Source organism: Diabrotica virgifera, chromosome 6 (genome assembly GCF_917563875.1).
Source record: "Diabrotica virgifera virgifera chromosome 6, PGI_DIABVI_V3a".
NCBI lineage: Eukaryota > Metazoa > Arthropoda > Insecta > Coleoptera > Chrysomelidae > Diabrotica > Diabrotica virgifera.
Genome location: NC_065448.1, coordinates 179,869,502 through 179,888,504, shown reverse-complemented (window position 1 = coordinate 179,888,504; position 19,003 = coordinate 179,869,502). Strand labels below are relative to the sequence as shown.

At 32.3% G+C, this 19,003-nt stretch overlaps 1 protein-coding gene across 4 annotated transcripts in view; it reads left to right on the top strand.

Annotated features, from left to right (window-relative positions):
• The window catches only part of LOC114328180 (sodium-coupled monocarboxylate transporter 1), a 542,514-nt gene that overhangs the window by 422,452 nt on the left and 101,059 nt on the right, over positions 1-19,003 (top strand). For all 4 annotated transcript variants that reach the window (XM_028276963.2, XM_028276962.2, XM_028276964.2 and 1 more), the window contains one exon: positions 8,078-8,218. In XM_028276963.2, coding sequence (XP_028132764.1) covers positions 8,078-8,218 — 141 coding nt within the window. The remainder of the gene's footprint in view (positions 1-8,077; positions 8,219-19,003) is intronic.

Sequence of the window (19,003 nt, the reverse complement as noted above, 5' to 3'; positions counted from 1 at the left end):
AACAAAATCTGGCCCTTAATATACTTGTTTGATATGTTTATGCACTTTTGGATGCATTTTATGCACTTTTGGATGCATTTTATGCACTGTAAATGCCAATTATGCAGTTCCACCTTTTTCTATTGTAGACTTTTTTTCCTGACATCTTCCCGAATACATGCAAAAGTTTCAAGTCGATAGGTGCTGCATTTCAATATCACTGTATTACGTTGTTTTTTGTACTAAATGACCTGGTCTAGTAGGTACTCGATTATCGCTGTCCAAAATGATTTACAGGTATGGAGAAGATTTTTGGCTTGGTGGCAGTACATTTTAACCATAATTAGGCGTGTTACGAATATAAGCCTCCCAAGTGACCGTTAAGTGTATAAAATCGTATATCAGTCTCTTTGAACACAACTTCTTAAACTTTGTTACTAGATGTCGCTCACGCGTCTGAACGTTAATTATATTTTATAGTTAACATAAAAGGCAAGGATTTTTATTTTTTTTCAGAGCATCATTAACTTTCCTGATGAGAACTAAAGGGTTCGAAATGGCCATAGAAAGGGGGTAATGGTCTCTGAATTGAAAATAAAAATAATGCCTTCTTCTACCTACGTTCTTACTCACGTTTTGAGTATTAGGCGACAGTTTCGTTGATCTTTGCCTCGATGAATTGACGTGTTGTGGAGTGCAACTATTTAGACCCCCACGTCTCTGCATTCATCGCCCTTTATTCCTTGAAAATTGTAGACGGATGGGGCATAGGTATAAGAGAGAATCTGTTTCCGAACTAAGAAATCCAAAGATTTTATTAAATTTTTAAACATTTATTTGTTTAAAGATGGAGTCTTTTGGTTTCGACAATTTGTTACTAGATGTCGCTCACGCGTCTGAACGTTAATTATATTTTATAGTTAACATAAAAGGCAAGGATTTTTATTTTCTTTTCAGAGCATCATTACGATAACTTTCCTGATGAGAACTAAAGGGTTCGAAATGGCCATAGAAAGGGGGTAATGGTCTCTGAATTGAAAATAAAAATAATGCCTTCTTCTACCTACGTTCTTACTCACGTTTTGAGTATTAGGAGACAGTTTCGTTGATCTTTGCCTCGATGAATTGACGTGTTGTGGAGTGCAACTATTTAGACCCCCACGTCTCTGCATTCATCACCCTTTATTCCTTGTAAATTGTAGAAGGATGGGGCATAGGTATAAGAGAGAATCTGTTTCCGAACTAAGAAATCCAAAGATTTTATTAAGTTTTTAAACATTTATTTGTTTAAAGATGGAGTCTTTTGGTTTCGACAATTTGTTACAACTTCATAACTTTGTTGATTTGTCGTGGTGTATCGAATATCGTTAGGCTTCTGCGTCGCTGGATTTTCTCTACAGCGAGATAGGCAACGTTAACAGCAAAAATAAATTTTTCCCACGACGTTTTATGTGAAATAGGGATACTTTCGTATACAGGTGTCGGCATAAGTCCGGTAACAAATTTTCGTTAAGAGAAAGAAATGCAGTCAAATTAATTTATCAAAGAAATTACAAAAAGCATTTGAAAAAATGTTGTCCAAATTGATGCCCATCTTGATCAGTGCATTTATTGCAACGTTTCGTAACGGAGAGACAGGTCCAGCGAAGCATATCAAGCTGTTCGTGAAGATTTTTAAATTCTTCTTCAATTGCATTTCGGAGGTCGGGAAGGGAGCGTAGTGCGTAGTCCTCTTGCAAAATCGCAAATCTGTAGAAGATCCCGCAGGAAGAAATCACAGGGTGTCAGGTCACATGACCGTGCAGGCCACTCAACGATTCCTCGTCTGCCTATCCATTCTCCAAAATGAACATTAAGCTACTCCCTCGCACATGATACGTAGCTCGACGCCTACGTGCTATCATGACACCGCCACAACCATCGAAAATTTGTTTATCGTTCGTTGTGTGCGTTTGCTCAGGTTTTGTAAAAACACACACTGTACTAAAAAAGCGTCCACACTGCAAACCGTACGCGACGCAAATCCTTTGATATTCGCTCAAAAACCGACAACCGATGGAGCGTGTGCGTTGCGTGCGTCGCATAAATCTTGCGTCCGATTTATGCGACAAACACGTTCACACTAATACAATTTACCTCGAGCAGGCAAATATTTGCGACGAACATCTGGTTCGTCACAAATTTTTACCAGTGGGGACGCGGCTTTATGTTGGTTTTATCGAAAGTTTTGGCAGTAAAATTGAAAGATTTTTTTGTACATGGGCGGTATACTTTCCGTCTACCGCCCATGTGCAAAAGCGAATAAAAAACTTACTGGTCATCTACAAATGTGCATGTGTTACAGCTTTATTTACAATCAGTCGTTTTTTAGTTAAATGAGGTGCCTGCTCATTCATTTTAGTAGAGTGAGCAGATCTGAATCTACATCATAATTTTTACATTGCTAGCGTTTACATTGCTAGCGAGATAAATTAGTCTAGCGGTTATAGTTTGTTTGGTTTGAGTATCATAATGGTGCTTGCTATCTTCCCAGAAGTAAGAAAGCAACACAGGTTAAAAGAGATGTTGATTATTTATTTTATAATAATTGGAAATATGTCCTGTGGACATTTCTTAAAGCATCTTGTATAGATATGTTTGGGATATGATGTGTTTTTCTTCTTCTTTCAGTACCCTGTCCAATTATCGAACTTTGGCTATTATATTGGCAATAATAACTTTGTTTGCGGCAGCTCCAAACAGATTTTTGTTTAGAAACAGTATTTTTATCACAGACATACTCTCAATGTAGGGTAACTCTGTCAATATATTCTGCTGGACTCCTGGGGGTGTTGTTGAAACTTGAGACTATAGTTTTAAATTTCAAAAAAAAATTTTGCTTTATATGGAGAAAATTGAAACCTTAAGAAAAATTTATTAAGGATCCCCCAAACCGACGCGAAACTTTTGCGACGCGAATTTTTCGTTGCGGAACATTCGCAGGCGAAACGGTAGCGGACAAGGATTTCCCACATTGGCGCGGAACCTGACGCGACTCTTCGCCATACAAATATGAACAAATTATAATTTTAGGGCGGTCTTTACATCTCCGGATAACAAATTAACGAGAAGTTTATCTGACAGATATTTAATAAAACTGTCAGATAAACTTCCCGATAACTACATAGTAACCCGGAGCACAATGGAAATAACGGCAACCGCATTGCTGACCAGCTATCTAGGAAGGCAGTAGGCGTAAGAGTTTTAGGCCTGCTGATCTTTTTGGCTGGTCAATTACAACAATCTAGGAAATTGCCAAAATGTCACTCCCATCGCAAACCGTGAAAAGATGGGAACAAGGGCCTGGATGTAGACTTGTAAGGGAACACTGAAGAACCTTGAGAGGTCAGCATCAGAAAAGTACTTGAGAATGACCAGGAAAAACCTACGCTTGACAGTTGGTTTTTTAACTGATGTTACCTTTATTGATGTTAATATCTTTATTTCATAATCATTAATCAAATATTATTTCTGAGAATGGATGACTAGTTCATGAAAATTCATGCATTTTTACTAATTTAAAATATTCATTTTAATTCAATCATTTTCTCCTAATTCTAACCCTATACTATCCTAGATTTTATCCTTTTTTCTTATATTTTTCTAATCTTTACTTAAATCATATATTATAGGATATTGTTTCACAATTTCAATGAGTTTTTCTGTAACAGACATTTTAAGTCACGCGAAACTACAACGGCAGCGGAAAAAACCGTGCATGCAGCGTTTCATGAAAACAACGCTGATCTACCGCGACCGTTGCGGATACCGCCCCAACTAGTGTGAACACGCTCATAAGCCGCCGTGCCTATCGATTCGCCGCGATTCCGCGTAGGTTGCGGCTGCGAAAGTTTCGCGTTGGTTTGGGGGATCCTTAAATATGGTCTTGCACAATACGAAATATAATATTTGATTCGTTTAACTTTTTAAATTGATAACTTCTTCTTTCAAATATTCTAATATAAAAAACAAAAAAAGTAATAAAGAAAAACGGTTTTTATTACTTTAGATTAGGGAAAAAACCCCAATTTTAAAAAGGTCGGTCCTGTTATAATGTAAAAAGGTCCCTTGTAGGTTAACTGCCAAAAGGCCGTCAACAAAAACTTTTTACGTTTCATAATTTAACGTGTTGGTTGGAAGTTTAATTATTTCGAGATTTATGTACCCTGATAAGTCTTTCGCGACCAGATAATCTTCATTTTATATATATTTAAGCGATACTGAAAGTGTCAGAACATATTTAGCAAACAGGACAACATTGGATGCGAAAGTGTTCGTATATGACTAATGACCAGGAATATTAATTTAAAATATGATGAGCTCTTTAGGGTATGAAAGCTTTTAATTTTCCTATATAGAATTTTTATTTTTTATTGCTTTTAAGCGAAAAACACACCTACGCGATCACGACGCGATGTCGTTCACGATGGCGAACCCGATTCGACTCGTCTAAAGCAAACAAGTGAATCAAAACATACTTGTCGCGACCTGCTGGCGATTAAAGGAATTTGTTCAGCGTTCAGCTGGCGATCGCAGCGATATAATGGATTTGGCATTCAGAACGCAGCAGTTTACAATTATCGCTGTTCGCGTGCCCTCTGGCGGCTCTGACAGAAAAAAAATTTTTAATTCTAGTCCGCAATTCCGAAATGGCAGACGGTGGATCTGTCTGACTCCTTCAGCATTCTCCATATGTACGCATCTGGTGGCGTTAGTTCTAGTGAGTGGCAACTCCCTTGACTCAAGAGACTCCCTTGCAGTGTGACAGGTTGTCCCGTCCTACTGAAACCATTGTTGATTTTAAGCTTGGATCGTTTTCGTGACCTTTTCGGTATTCCGTATTAAAATAGTACTTCACGATAAAAATGTTTTCTGCAAAACTGAGAAGCATTCTGAAAACCAAACATTATCACGACATTACATACCTACGTTATAACATAACGATGTTCGGAAACCACTCAGTACGTTTTGACGCCTGGCACATACAAATTTGAGGCATACAAATTTCAGTACTGTTTATTTTGCCGCATACCGTATTATCGAATGTTCACACACATAAGTGAGGATAACACGGCCGTAATAAACGCAATGCAAAATTGTAGAATAGACATAGTCCATTGAAATGTTACATTTAGTGTTCATTTCTTAGAGGAGTCAATTTTATTTTTTTAATGTGTAGGGGGGTTCAGTAGAAGCTTAAGTTCAAGTTTTTGGGGTTGAGGTCCTTGTCCCCCGGCCGCCATCTTGGAAAAACAGGTGCAAAGGGCGTTCGCGCTGTATCTCGTAAACTAGCTACCCTACAGAAAATTTAATTTTACATAAAATGAAGAAAATTAAATTTTCTACAATTTTATATCTATTACTTTTTATCGTAAACTGACCAAAAAAGAAGTTATAAACAAAAATAAGAGAAAATTTTTGTAAGAAATTTCCTTTTGGAGGTTATAACTTTTTGACGTTCATTTCACAATAAAATAACATCATAGCGATTTTGTAGAGGATTTTTCAATAAACAATTTTCACTATAAAGTTGTTTAATTTTATTTATTATCTAGGTTTTACAGCGCTCCAAACTTGACTAGATTCTCGAATTCTCGTAGAAAAATATTGCTTTTCTATCTATATATTAGACGAGCGGCATTAACCGTTATGCCAACCACGAAAATCAAATTTAAGGAGAATGATCAATTTTGGTCTATTTTTATGTTTTCGAGGTCGCTGAATCCGAATATGAAGTTTATTTTTATCTAGAGTTGGTGGAACATGTTAAAAAAATAAATTTTATTCAAAAATGCCAAAAATCAATTTTGATGATTTTTCAAATTTACCTCGCTGTATCTTTGTTGCTGTAAATATTTCCTTTTAAAAATTTTACTGTGTCATCTTTGAAGTATGTAGATAAAAATGAAATTTATCCAAAATGTTTAAACACATTAAAAAAAGAGTTGTTAATTTATTAACATTTTGTCATCATATTTCGTTAGTTTCATGTTTACTTAAAAAAGTTGAGTGACAAACTTTTTAGTTTATAATTTTAACCAACACAACAATAAAATATAGTTCATGAAGAAGTTTTTTGGAAAATTTTAAGTTAAAATATATAATAGGAAAAAAGTTATGTTACTTCATATACAAGCGGCACACCCCAAAAAACGCTTATATCTCGAGATCCTGACCACGGTGTGGTGAATGGCTAATTTTTAATATAGTTTATGATTTTGGTATTAAAAATCGTTTTTTTGCTCTGCTTAAGAATTTTGCATTTTGCGGTTGCGTCATTCTTCTTCTGAAGCGGCGAATTTGTCCTCAAACAACTTCTTGGGCCTTTTCTATATATGCTTAGAGTTATAAGTTTTATAGTGGGAAGAAAGTTCAGATTAATAATAACATAGGAATGTTAAAATCATAATAAATTGTACGAATAACAAATATATATATAGATAGAAAAGTAAGCCTAACTTTTGTTTTTATTGTATCCCTATGAGCATTCGAGAATCTGGTCAAGTTTGGAGCGCTGTAAAACCTATATAAATAAATAGAATTAAACAAATTTATAGTGGAAATTGTTCGCTGAAAAACCCTCTACAAAATTGCTAAAATATTATTTTATTTTAAAATGAACTGAAAAAAAGTTATAACGTCCAAAAGGAAAGTTGTTAAAAAAAATTTACATATTTTGGTTATATCTTTTTTGTTGGTCACTTAACGATAAAAAGTAATAGAAAAAAATTGTGGAAAATTTAATTTGCTATATTTTATGTTTTAATAGATTTTCCATAGGGTTGATAGTTTACGAGATATAGCGCGAAACCCCTTTGCACCCCGTTTCCAAGATGGCGACCGGGGGACAAGGATGGCGACCCCAAAAACTTGAACTTAAGCTTCTACTGATCCTCCCTACACATTAAAGAAATAAAATTGAATCCTCTAAGAAATGCAAGGTACGGCCTAAGAAATGTAACATTTTAATGAACTAACAGCAGATATATTAACTTAATAAAATAAACTATGAACCAAGCTACAGCTACATACTACCTAAATGAGAATGAATACACGAACCCTATACCATTAAACAAGGGAGTCAAACAGGGAGACACTCTATTACCCAAACTGTTCACCTTAGTTTTGGAGGACATGTTTAAAAATCTAAATTGGAAATATAAGGAAATAAACATCAATGGCAGAAATCAGCAAATTCAACTCCATCTTAGATCTAAAGTTTTTGATGCATGCATTATTCCGATATTAACATATGGGGCACAAACATGGACAATCACCAAAAAGAATATGAACATCCTCAGAGTCACTCAACACGCGATGGAAAGAGCAATGCTTAGCATATCACTTAAGGACAGGAAAACAAACACATGGATAAGACAGCAAACCAAAGTCACCGATGTGGTACAAAAATCATTAAAATTGGAATGGGAATACGCTGGATATGTAGCTAGGAGCGATCTAAACAAATGGTACAGAACAATTCTAACCTGGAGACCATACCAACACAAAAGACCCAGAGGCATACCTCCTATGAGATGGACAGATGATCTGAAACGAACTGCCGGGAAAAATTGGCTACAAGTAGCGTACAACAAAAACAATGGAAAGGAAGACTTAAAGAGGCTTATGTTAAGATGTGGACGTGAATGGCTAGACGAAGAAGAAGAAGAAGAAAGTGAGGATACTTCTTTTCGTGGTGTAATATATTCTTCTGTTTGGTTTTATACTGATGTTCTCATCCCATAGTAGTCGGTTCAATTTTCGTATGCAGTCTCTTGTTTGTATTAGTCAATTTACTATATCTTCTTCAGTGGTTCCTTTGTTTGATATTATGAAACTTAAATACTTGTATTTGTCTGTTCCTTCCAGATGGGACCATAACAAGAAAAATATAGTTTTTCTCGGTTCCCCTTTGTTTTATTACTCTTAAAAATATTTTTATGAATGTAATGTCACATAAAGATGGCCATACCAGCTCTGTTTTTCCTTAACTTTATAAAAGTGTATATAAATATCTTTCAATAAAAACATTTTCTTATGGTAAACAATTTTTTTTCAGCTTCAATATGGATTTGACTGCAAGAGTAACTACTACGTCAGCAATCATTGGTCAACTTTTTATGTCGCTGTCAATTTTTGGGTGTCAACAAAATTTTGTACAACGGTATTGCAGTATGGACTCACAAAAACAAGTAACAAGGTACGTACACGAATTTTGTAGATTTCGTCTGCTGCAGTTATAATTTAAAAACAAGTCATTATTTCATTATTTTTAATTTTTATAATTGATGACTTATATACAGAAACATTTTTTTTCTACAACCGTGTTAAAAATGCAATTTTTATCACTCCATACGAGCGTTAAAAATCCTACTTTGAGACACTAGTGCTTTAATATTTTTATGGCACTGCAGTTCGTATTGACCGTATAGGCAATTTTGATGTAATGTCAAAAAAATATAAAAATGGAATGTCAGTCAAGTTCAAGTAAAAGTTTTTGTAGATATTGTCCTGTAATTACGTTTGTAGAAAAAATATTGTATGATATGCGTGTTAAAAAGTACATTTTTAAGGCACTCATGTGAATTGCAGAACTCGCTTCGGTCATTCTGCAAACTTTCACATGCGTGCCTTAAACGTGTACACTTATATCATAAATAACTCTTAAATTTTGTTCATTTTTATTTTTTTATAAATTTAACTTTCTACATACGGCGCTACTGAGTATCCATGCGTTTTGCAATTTTTAGACTGCCTTTAAATACTTAGAACAGCGTAATAGCTATTTGTATAACAAGGGAGGAAAGTGCTACTTTTCCTCCCTAGAATGAAGTTTACTGTAATCATTCGAGGGAGGAAAAGGCACTTTACTCCCATGTTATACATATGATTTTCCAACCTTCATCAAATATCAAGTAATTTTTTCATTTTTAAATAATTTATTTATGTAACTAACTGACAAATTAACAAGTAGGTACAGTAAAACTGTCAATTGTCAAATATAAGTCAAATTATCAATGTAAACATTGTTAAATCAAAATAACAATTTAATGTTATTTACCATTCTGCAAAATACAGGCTGCTCTATAAATAAACGTTAAAATGTATAGATACTTACGTATTGTATTATTGATATTATTACGTATTGTAATATTGTATATTGATAATAGAATATTGTATGGGCGTCAATAAGTTATTTCATCAATGAAATGCCATGACGTCACTTTTACTTTTCCTCCCTAGGGAGGAAAATTACTTTCAATCCCTAGGGAGGAATTCGGTAGAGGTAGGTGGAAATAGTTCTAGTGCGGAAAGTGATAGTTTCCCGCATGGGACTGCCGGAAGGTCACTTTCCGCATGAGTTAGGAACAATATTTTTTCTACGGCCATGGGTTTGAAAAAAAAACCACAACAAATTGAGTTATATCAATTTTTTTTTACGAGTATATACAACATATTATACAACAGTACGTAATACAAAAATGTATGCAAATTTAATCACTCGGAAACACAAGAATGTCTTTATTATTGCTTGGTAAAATTAAATGTGGGTAAACGAGCAATTCGTGGCATTTTGCAAATGTATCACTGATGTAAGCTGATCCTTGAATTTTTTAATACGTTCTCTGACAAGGTTGTAATACCAAATTTTCAATAAAATAAAATTATTTCAATAACATTGTTTTGTAAACCGATGACCTTAAGGAAAAATCCTGAAACAGGTCGATTTTTATTTTTAATTTATGATTTTTTGGCATATACATCATACTAGTGACGTCATTTGGCATGATGACGTAACTGATTATTTTTTAAATAAGGATAGGGGCGTGTGTCCACTCATTAGGTTGTTCAATTCTCTATTCAGTAATATAAACATTAACATAATTATTTATGCAGGGTGTCCAAAAAATTTTTTAATTGAAATAATTGACACAAAAAGAAGAATGTATGTAATTTATTTAAGTCAGAAAACAGAAAAAATGATTATTTAAGAAATAAACAGTGCTTTTCGCTTAAATTCAATGATCAAGCTACCACCCACCTGCCTCTTGGTAGTTTGAACATTTAATTTACGGAAAAAGCAATGTTTATTTGTGAAATAAACATCTTTTTTTGTAATTGCTGAGAGAGGTAAACTGTATTTTGAATTTAATAAATTACATACCTTTGCTAAAGATGCAAAAGCTCGTAACCCATAAATGAGTTTTTGTGTAGGTGAGTAAAAAAACATTCTCTGCATGCAAAAGTCGTTAGACCTAAATGGAGAATTGTTGATTTAATATCAAGGTATTATTAATACCTTGATATTGAGTCAATAATTCTCTATTTAGATTTGGTGATTTTCGCAAGAAGAGAATGTTTTTTTGTGGAAAGACTTATTTGTGGGTTTCGAGCTTTTGCATCTTAAGCAACGAGACATTCTTCTTTTTGTGTCAATTAGTTTAATAAAAAAAATTTTTACATCCGGTATAAATAGTTATGTTAATGTTTATATGTACATTACTGAATAGAGAATTTAATAAAATTTCAAATGTGCTGGCACATGACTCCTATTTTTATTTAAAAAAAATCATCGCTTACGTCATCACGCTGAGATGGAATACGTCACTAGTATGATATATATGCCAAAAAAATCATAAATGAAAATCAAAAATCGACCTGTTTCTCTATTTTTTCTTGAAGTCACCGGTTTACGAAATAATGAATTTATTCCATTTAGCTTTCTTTCACTGTAATATAAAGCCATATTATAAGGTATTCTACTTTCTCGCACTAATGCGGAAAAATTTACTTTCCTGCACTAGTGGGGGAAAGTGCAACTTTCGGAGAGGAAATGCGTGCGGGAAAGTGGCTGTCTTAGTACGGGCGTAAAATTTTTTTCTATTTTTGAGTTTTTGTCCAATATCTCCTTTAACTTTCCTTTTTTCTTTACAAAAAGTTAAGTGGCGCTCTTTTTCTGTCTGTTTCTTCTTATCTGTTGTAATGACGACTCACTTTCCACCATTCATCTAGCCGCCGCGCCGTTCGCATTAAATCAATTGGTGACCTAGCAACAGCAAAATAAGGAAGGTTGCACATTTTTGTATACTACATTTTAACAAATATATTTATTGATACGACACCCAGCTCGGAAATCGTTTTCAAAGTACAATATATTTCTAAAAATTTTAGAAGTAATTCTACTTTGACGAAACAAAAAAGTATCAAACCGTTTTGTTATTATCACATGCCGATACCAGTCAATTTCTAACTCCAATTACCAATTCAATTTCTTAAAATAATTCTTATTTCTGTTGAACGCTCAATTTTATTATAACAACGGTTACATAACTGCTTTAATCTTTTCTCACAAAAAATATTTTAAAAAAATTATAAAGCATTATCGGAACATTTCAAAAGAACTCAATTTTAAACCTTAATCAAATTGACTTGGAACCTTTTGTTTGATATTTTTTATAAAATACGTTTATACACCAAAGTTTAAAAGTATATTAAAGAGATTTCTTTTGAAAAAACAAAATTAAGTTTTTGTTATGCATTGCTAAATATAAAACTCGGTAAAGAAATATTTAAAAATACTCTGGGCAAATTAGGAAACAACAATTAAAAGTTATTTTCCACCTACCTCTACCGAAAGTATACTTTTCCGGACCTGATTGTAGCGAGCAAAGTTGTAATTTTCCTCCCTAGGGAGGAAAAGCAAAAGTGACGCGACGTCATGATATTTCACTCATGAAATATAACTTAATGACGCCCTGTATAATATCTATTTTCTATTACGTAAGTATCTATATACATTTTAACGTTTATTTATAAAACACCCTGTATTTTGCAGAGTGGTAAAAAACAGTAAATTGCTATTTTGATTTAACAAGGTTTACATTAATGATTTGACTTATATTTAACAGTTGATAGTTATATTGTACCTACTTGTTAGTTTTAGTTCTAATAAATTTTGTTGGATAGTTACATAAATAAATTAAGTAAAAATGAAAAAATGACTTGTTATTTGAGGAAGGTGGAAACACCATATGTATAGGGAGTAAAGTGTCTGTTCCTCCCTTGAATGATTACTGCCCTCCGCTAAGGAAAAGTACTCACTCGGGAGGAAAAGTACTTTCCTCCCTTGTTATACAAATAGCTATTACCCGCTATTTTATTATGTATTTATAGGTATGCAAAGTCCACAGAAAGTGTGCTATTTTGTTTATAAGCAAATTAACGCTCCGAAATATTATTTTTTTCAATTATTGCTCTGATTTTTTTTAGAAAAACTTAAATGTGTACCTTTTGACGTACAAAATACAAATATTTTCAATGTTGTTCTGAAGCTATTTCCTTGTGGCATTTTTATAATCAACTATTTTCAATGGGAAATAAGCCACAATTTTACCAAAAAAATGATTTTATTAACGTTTCGAAACCCAAATCGGGTTTCGTTGTCAAAATACAAAATAATACTAAGACAAACAAAAATAATGTTGCTAAGTAAAAAAAATTCTTCTAATAATTTATTTAATCTGACTCATTTATATTGGCAATTTAGACGTATATACGTTTTAAAGTAGAAGACTTTAAAATGATATTGCCAATATTTATGAGTTGCGTTCCTGGGACGACTTTACTAAAAGATAGTTCATTCGATTACACGAAATCAATCCTAACTCAAGAATATCCGTCACAAAAAAATCATAGCATGTGATCTGTTTTTAAAAAGACGATCAAATGCAACGATGACAGTAAAATTCTCGCGTTAGAGATTTCATAGTAAATCACGAGGGAAAACCAGGAAAAAACCTCGTGATACTATCCCGACATGGTAAGTATTTGGTCTTACATTTAATTTACTTTTAAAAAACTAATACCAAAATTTGACTTTAATATGTTTAAATTATAAATAATATTAATAATGCATAGATATACAATAAGTAATGCTAAAATATAAAATTTGTACTTACTCGATATGTTATTGGCTTACTAATCGTGGTATTTTCTTTCTATTGACTTCCTCTCTCAGTATGGGTAACCACGTCCTACTGCATTCTACTGAGGAATTTGCGACAGAATTTTTCTCTTTTTATTATCTGATTCTTTAGGACAATCCTTGAATCTCTCCAGTTAGAATAAGTGAACATCAGTCTTATATTAAAAATAAAGAATTTGATAGATCTTAAATATGTCAACACGCATGGGATAATGAACATAGAGTTCAGTGGAGAGATTCAAGTATAGTCCTGAAAGAATCAGATAATAAAAAGAGAGAAATCAAAGAAGCGGCCCTAATTATGCTAAATGAAACCAATTGTGTCGCAAATTCCTCGGTAGAATACAGTAGGATATGTGGTTACCCATACTGAAAGAGGAAGTCAATAGAAAGAAAATACCACGATTATTAAGTCAATAACATATCGAGTTAGTACAAATTTTATATTTTAGTATTACTTATTGTATATCTATGTATTATTAATATTATTTATAATTTAAACATAATAAAGTCAGAATTTGGTATTAGTGTTTTGAAAGTAAATTAAATGTAAGACCAAATTAATACTTACGATGTCACGATGTCAGGTTTTTTTCCTGGTTTTCCCTCGTGATTTACTATGGAATCTCTAACGCGAGAATTTTACTGTCATCGTTGCATTTGGTTGTCTTTTTAAAGACAGATCACATGCTATGATTTTTTTGTGACGGATATTCTTGAGTTGGGATTGATTTCGTGTAATCGAATGAACTATCTTTTAGTAAAGTCGTCCCAGGAACGCAACTCATAAATATTGGCAATATCATTTTGAAGTCTTCTACTTAAAATGTATAATATACGTCTAAATTGCCAATATAAATGAGTCAGATTAAATAATTATTATTAGAAGAATTTTTTTACTTAGCAAAAACATTTTTGTTTTTTTAGTTGTATTTTGTATTTTGACAACGAAACCCGATTTGGGCTTCGAAACGTTAATAAAATAATTTTTTGTTAAAATTGTGGCTTATTTCCCATTGAAAATAGTTGATTACAAATATTTTCATTTCAAAGCTGTGTAATTATTTAAACAATCTTTGTTTAAACAAATTAAAAATTTCGAAGTTATACTTCTTTGGGCGAGAGTTGGGAAAAATTGATGGGAGTGAATTTTTATAAAAATCACAGTATGAAGTACGCGCACACTCACAACATGAAGTTAGTTGCTAAATCTTTCAAGTTACCTACATAAATATATTTATTATAATTTTTGTGTCTTTGGATTTGTCTTCGTTGAGAATAGGATAATTAGTACCTATTAAAATACGTTGAAAAGAAAATTAAAAATTTGTATAGAAAATCTAATGCTTTTTAAATTTGCTAGGATTCATCAAGGGAAAATATATTGCGGGGAGGCTACCGTTCATAAATAAAAATAAAATAAAAAAATTACGTATTATCGGTATTTTTAATTTTTGGTATTATTTTTATTCTAAGTATTAAAATTAGTTTAATAGTTAAATAAAAATACAATTAAGTTATTTAAAATATATTTATTTCGTTGAAATCATAATAATAAAAATATAACTTCTTACATGCGTACAAAGTACACACACTATTTATTTTTTTGTACTAATAAATAAATTTATTTATTATAACAAAACTAAAGCATTGTTGACATTTTAATACGTTACTTAGGTGGCCCTATTCGAGTTACTTCGGATTAAAAAAAAATAATAAAATTACTCTATAGGAAACAGAAAATACAATTTTTAACGTATCCGCTGTGAGCTCGTAGGTAGAGGGGATAATTAAAAGTTCGTGAGCGCCAGTAGTGACAAGTTGGTAAACTTCGGTTGGAAATTTGACATACATGTGAAAGTGAATAATTTAATATATTGAAATTAAAAACATTATAGGAAAAAATAGTAAATGGCCAAATCTGTGGCATTTATTTTTATCTTAAATATATTTAAGTTTCAAATAGTAAAATTTTGTTTCTTAACATTTTAAAATATAATTAATCTAGCGCCATCTACACGATAAATGCGAAACTATCGGAAGCAGGAAAGAAGTAAACTAATAAATCCACGTGGAAAAAGTCTTCCTGTATTTGGCTGTATACCAATATATTACAAAAACGAATAAAATCCTTTATAAAGGGTATGTTTGTTAACATCCCTAAAAAGGGCTACATCACAGAATTAGTTTTCGATAGGATGACCGATCATCATCAGTGCTCACCTAAAATGCGTATAACCTGATAAGATAATGCAAAGTTTTTAAATTTTGACTACGGTTTTAAAAAGTTATAGGTTATACTCACGTGATTTTAACATGTTAACCACCACAATACAAAAATATGTGGGTAAAAACCCTTTACAATTGATCCATCATGGAAACAGATAAAATATGTGAACTTAAACGTGGATGTATAAAATATCCAATGTATTATGCTCCAGGTACCATTTGAGGTCAAAATTGACTTGCTCACACGTTGACTATATGGTGGCAAGTGGCAATGATAGCGGAAATCCCGAACGATGACATGACAGAAATGACAGTTCCACAGGAAGTTAAAAAATTTACCTGTTAGTTATGTAGAATCTAGTGTACAGCTTGTTAAATTGAGAACAGTAACTACAATCACTCCACTGTGATAAGTAATCAATTAAAATAAAGTTAAACCTGATGTTATAGTTATGAAAATGTAGTCAAGTATGTTGTCAATGAAGGTGGTGGGCAAACTACATTACACATAATATCGAAACTGTGAAATCGAAAATATATTATGTTGTGATTAGACCTAGTTTTTTAAGTAAACTAATATTCCAGCATTAGTATAATTACATAAAATACAAATAAACTGTTTAAAATATATTTATATATTTCGTTGAAATCACATAATAGACAATAATTATTTGCTATGATTCGCAATACTTTTCTCATTAAATTTCAAACCGAAGTTGCACTAGTAATCCGCTAACTGGCGATACCAGCGAAGCTCACAGCGAATACCGATTTTGAACTTTGAAATTATAGTTCATTCAGCCGAATTTTATTTGGATTTTGGTATTTTTGGTATTTTTCACAAATAATACCGATCGTTTTTATTATTAGAATATATATGCTATGAGTCTCTTGAAGATATAGAAATGTGTAAGTACATAGAAAGAGGATCGAAATAAAAAGGTAATGGATCAAAGACCATTATCCCATTGTTTATAACTTCGTTGCAAATGTCGGTCAACTTTGACAGGTTGTATCTCTTAATTTAATATACAGTGAGGACGTTTGAGTTGGAATAAATTCATTATCTCGAGAAGGGGCGAATTTGTAGAAAAATCCTGAGACAGGTCCATTTTTATTTTTAAATTATGACTTTTTGGCATATATGTCATACTAGTGACGTCAGCCATCTGGGCGTGATGACGTAATCGATTATTTTTTTAAATGAGAGTAGGGGTAGTGTAATAGCTCTAGCTCTTTTCAAAGGTAATTCAATTCTCTATTCAGTAGTATAAACAATATCCTAATTATTTATACAGGGTGGCCAAAAAAATTTATTTAATTAAATTAATTGAGACAAAAGAAGAATGTATGTAATTAATTTACAGGAAAAAATGTTTATTTGATAAATAAATATTGTTTTTCGCTTGAATTCAACATAAAAGCTGCCACACACCTGCCTCTTAGCAGTTTGAACAACTAATTTAAGCGAAAAGCAATGTTTATTTTCCAAATCAACATTTTTTTCTGTTTTCTGACAGCAGTAAAATGTATTTTGCATTAAATAAATTACATACATTCTTCTTTTTGTTTCAATTAATCCAATTCAACATTTTTTTTGACCCCCTCTATAAATAATTAGGTTCTTGTTTATATTGCTGAATAGAGAATTAAATTACCTTTCAAATGAGCTATCACAAAATTTCTTATTTAAAAAAATCATCGATTACGTCATCACGCCCAGATGGATGACGTCACTAGTATGATATATATATATATATATATATATATATATATATATATATATATATATATATATATATATATATATATGCCAGAAAATCATAATTTAAAAATAAAAATCGAGCTGTCTGAGGATTCCTCTCCAAATTTGCCCATTCTCGAGATAATGAATTTATTCCAACTCAAACGTCCTCACTGTATATCTGATAGTTGCTGAGATATTCTATTTGTTTGTTTATACGCCAAAAAATTGTTTATGACTTTAAAACATTCCTGAGGCTGCTCAGATAGTCCAATTTCAATTCTGTATCGTTAGAAACTTAGAAGATCATAGTTATTCTGGTATATCATAAGTATTCTGGTTATTATTGCGACCGTAAAATTATAATTAACAATTCAATTGTTGGTAAACTATTGGTTAGATTGTCACTGGCTTCCGGAAATATAATCTACTACAAAAAAGCTTTTAGGTCAATTAACTATTTAATTATTGATAAATAATTACTTCCCTATAATTTTAGTAGAAAATTAAAGATTTTGTTTAAAAAACCCGAATTTTCCGAGGAAAATTTTCGTCGGGGGGAATCGAAAAGAAAATATCTCTCTTCTTCTTCTTCTTCTTCTTCTTCTTCTTATAATAGGCCTCTTGGCCTGTTCTTACCGATTTTGAGCTTGTATTCGTAGCTGTGATGTTGACTACCAGTTATCTCGCCACCTTTTAAATGGCCTTCCTATTGGTCTCTTGCCTGTTGGCTTCGAATCCCTGGCTATAGGGGCTATTCTCTCGCTGTCCATTCTCGACACATGCTGATTCCACTCTCGTTGTCTCTGTCGTACCGAACAGAGGATTTTTATTTGTTTTTCAGCCATCTTATATCCTTTTCCAATTCCTTTAATGTTTTCTATGATTTTGTCCATGACTAAATTAAAAAGCAATGGTCTCAAGCTATCCCCTTGTCTTATTCCCGAGTTGATTTCTACTTCCGATGTTAGTTCATTCTCGACTTTTATTCTGGTTTTGTTCTTCGTATTAATGTCTTTAATTATCCTTATCATCTTGTTGGGCTGATTTTTCTCCTTTAGCAATCTTAGCACATCTTCCAATCTTACACAATCGAAGGCCTTAGTCAGATCTATAAAGCACATAAATGCGGGTTTATTATATTCCAGTGCTTTCTCAGCAATTTGTCTGGCTATGAATATGACGTCTATTGTGGACCTATTTTTTCGAAAACCTTGTTGTTCTCTCTGCAGAAAATATCTCTCTGCAGAATTAAATTATGATGAATTTTTCTTCTTCTTCAAGTGCCATGCTCGATTGTCGAGAGTTGGCTATCAAATTGGCTATAAAATTTTGTAGATGGTAGCTCGGAAAAGGGATGCAGAGGATCTGTTAAACCATTCTCTCGAGTTTTTAAACCATGACGTTCTTCTTCGACCTGGCGCAGTTCTTTCGTCTACCTTGCATTGTATTCTTAAATGAAGTATATTAATACTATATCTCTCTGGGTGCATTTTTAGTTGGGTGTTTTTAGTTAAAATTAAAATCTTCTGAGTTACAGAGCAATAATTGAAAAAAAAAAAGAAGAAAAGAAGAAGAAGTAAAAAACAGCACACTTTCTGCGGACTTTGCATACCTATGATATTACTAATATATGCAATCTTAAGATTCGATTCCGGGAAAAAAATAGCTGGTAAATAAATTTTCCCAAAAATGGCCTGTTTTTCGATAATCTGCCCAGACTAAAATGACATAAGAGCATAAATATTTGCGAAATTATTTTTCCGAACGATATCAAATCGATAAAACCTTTTCGCTGTAAACTTTCACGAAGTATTATAAAAGTTTCTATGGAATATACTTTGTTGCGAAAATAAAAGTGTTCATTATTAAAGCTGTAATGAATGACTGTAACAGCATCTTGGATCAACAGCAAAGTGCTCATAAAATTTATATAGTGGAACTTTGTATTCCAGATAATAGGTAAACTTGGTTTATGATTGGTTTCAAATCTCTGTTGGCCGTTACAAATTAATCAAAAACAATCA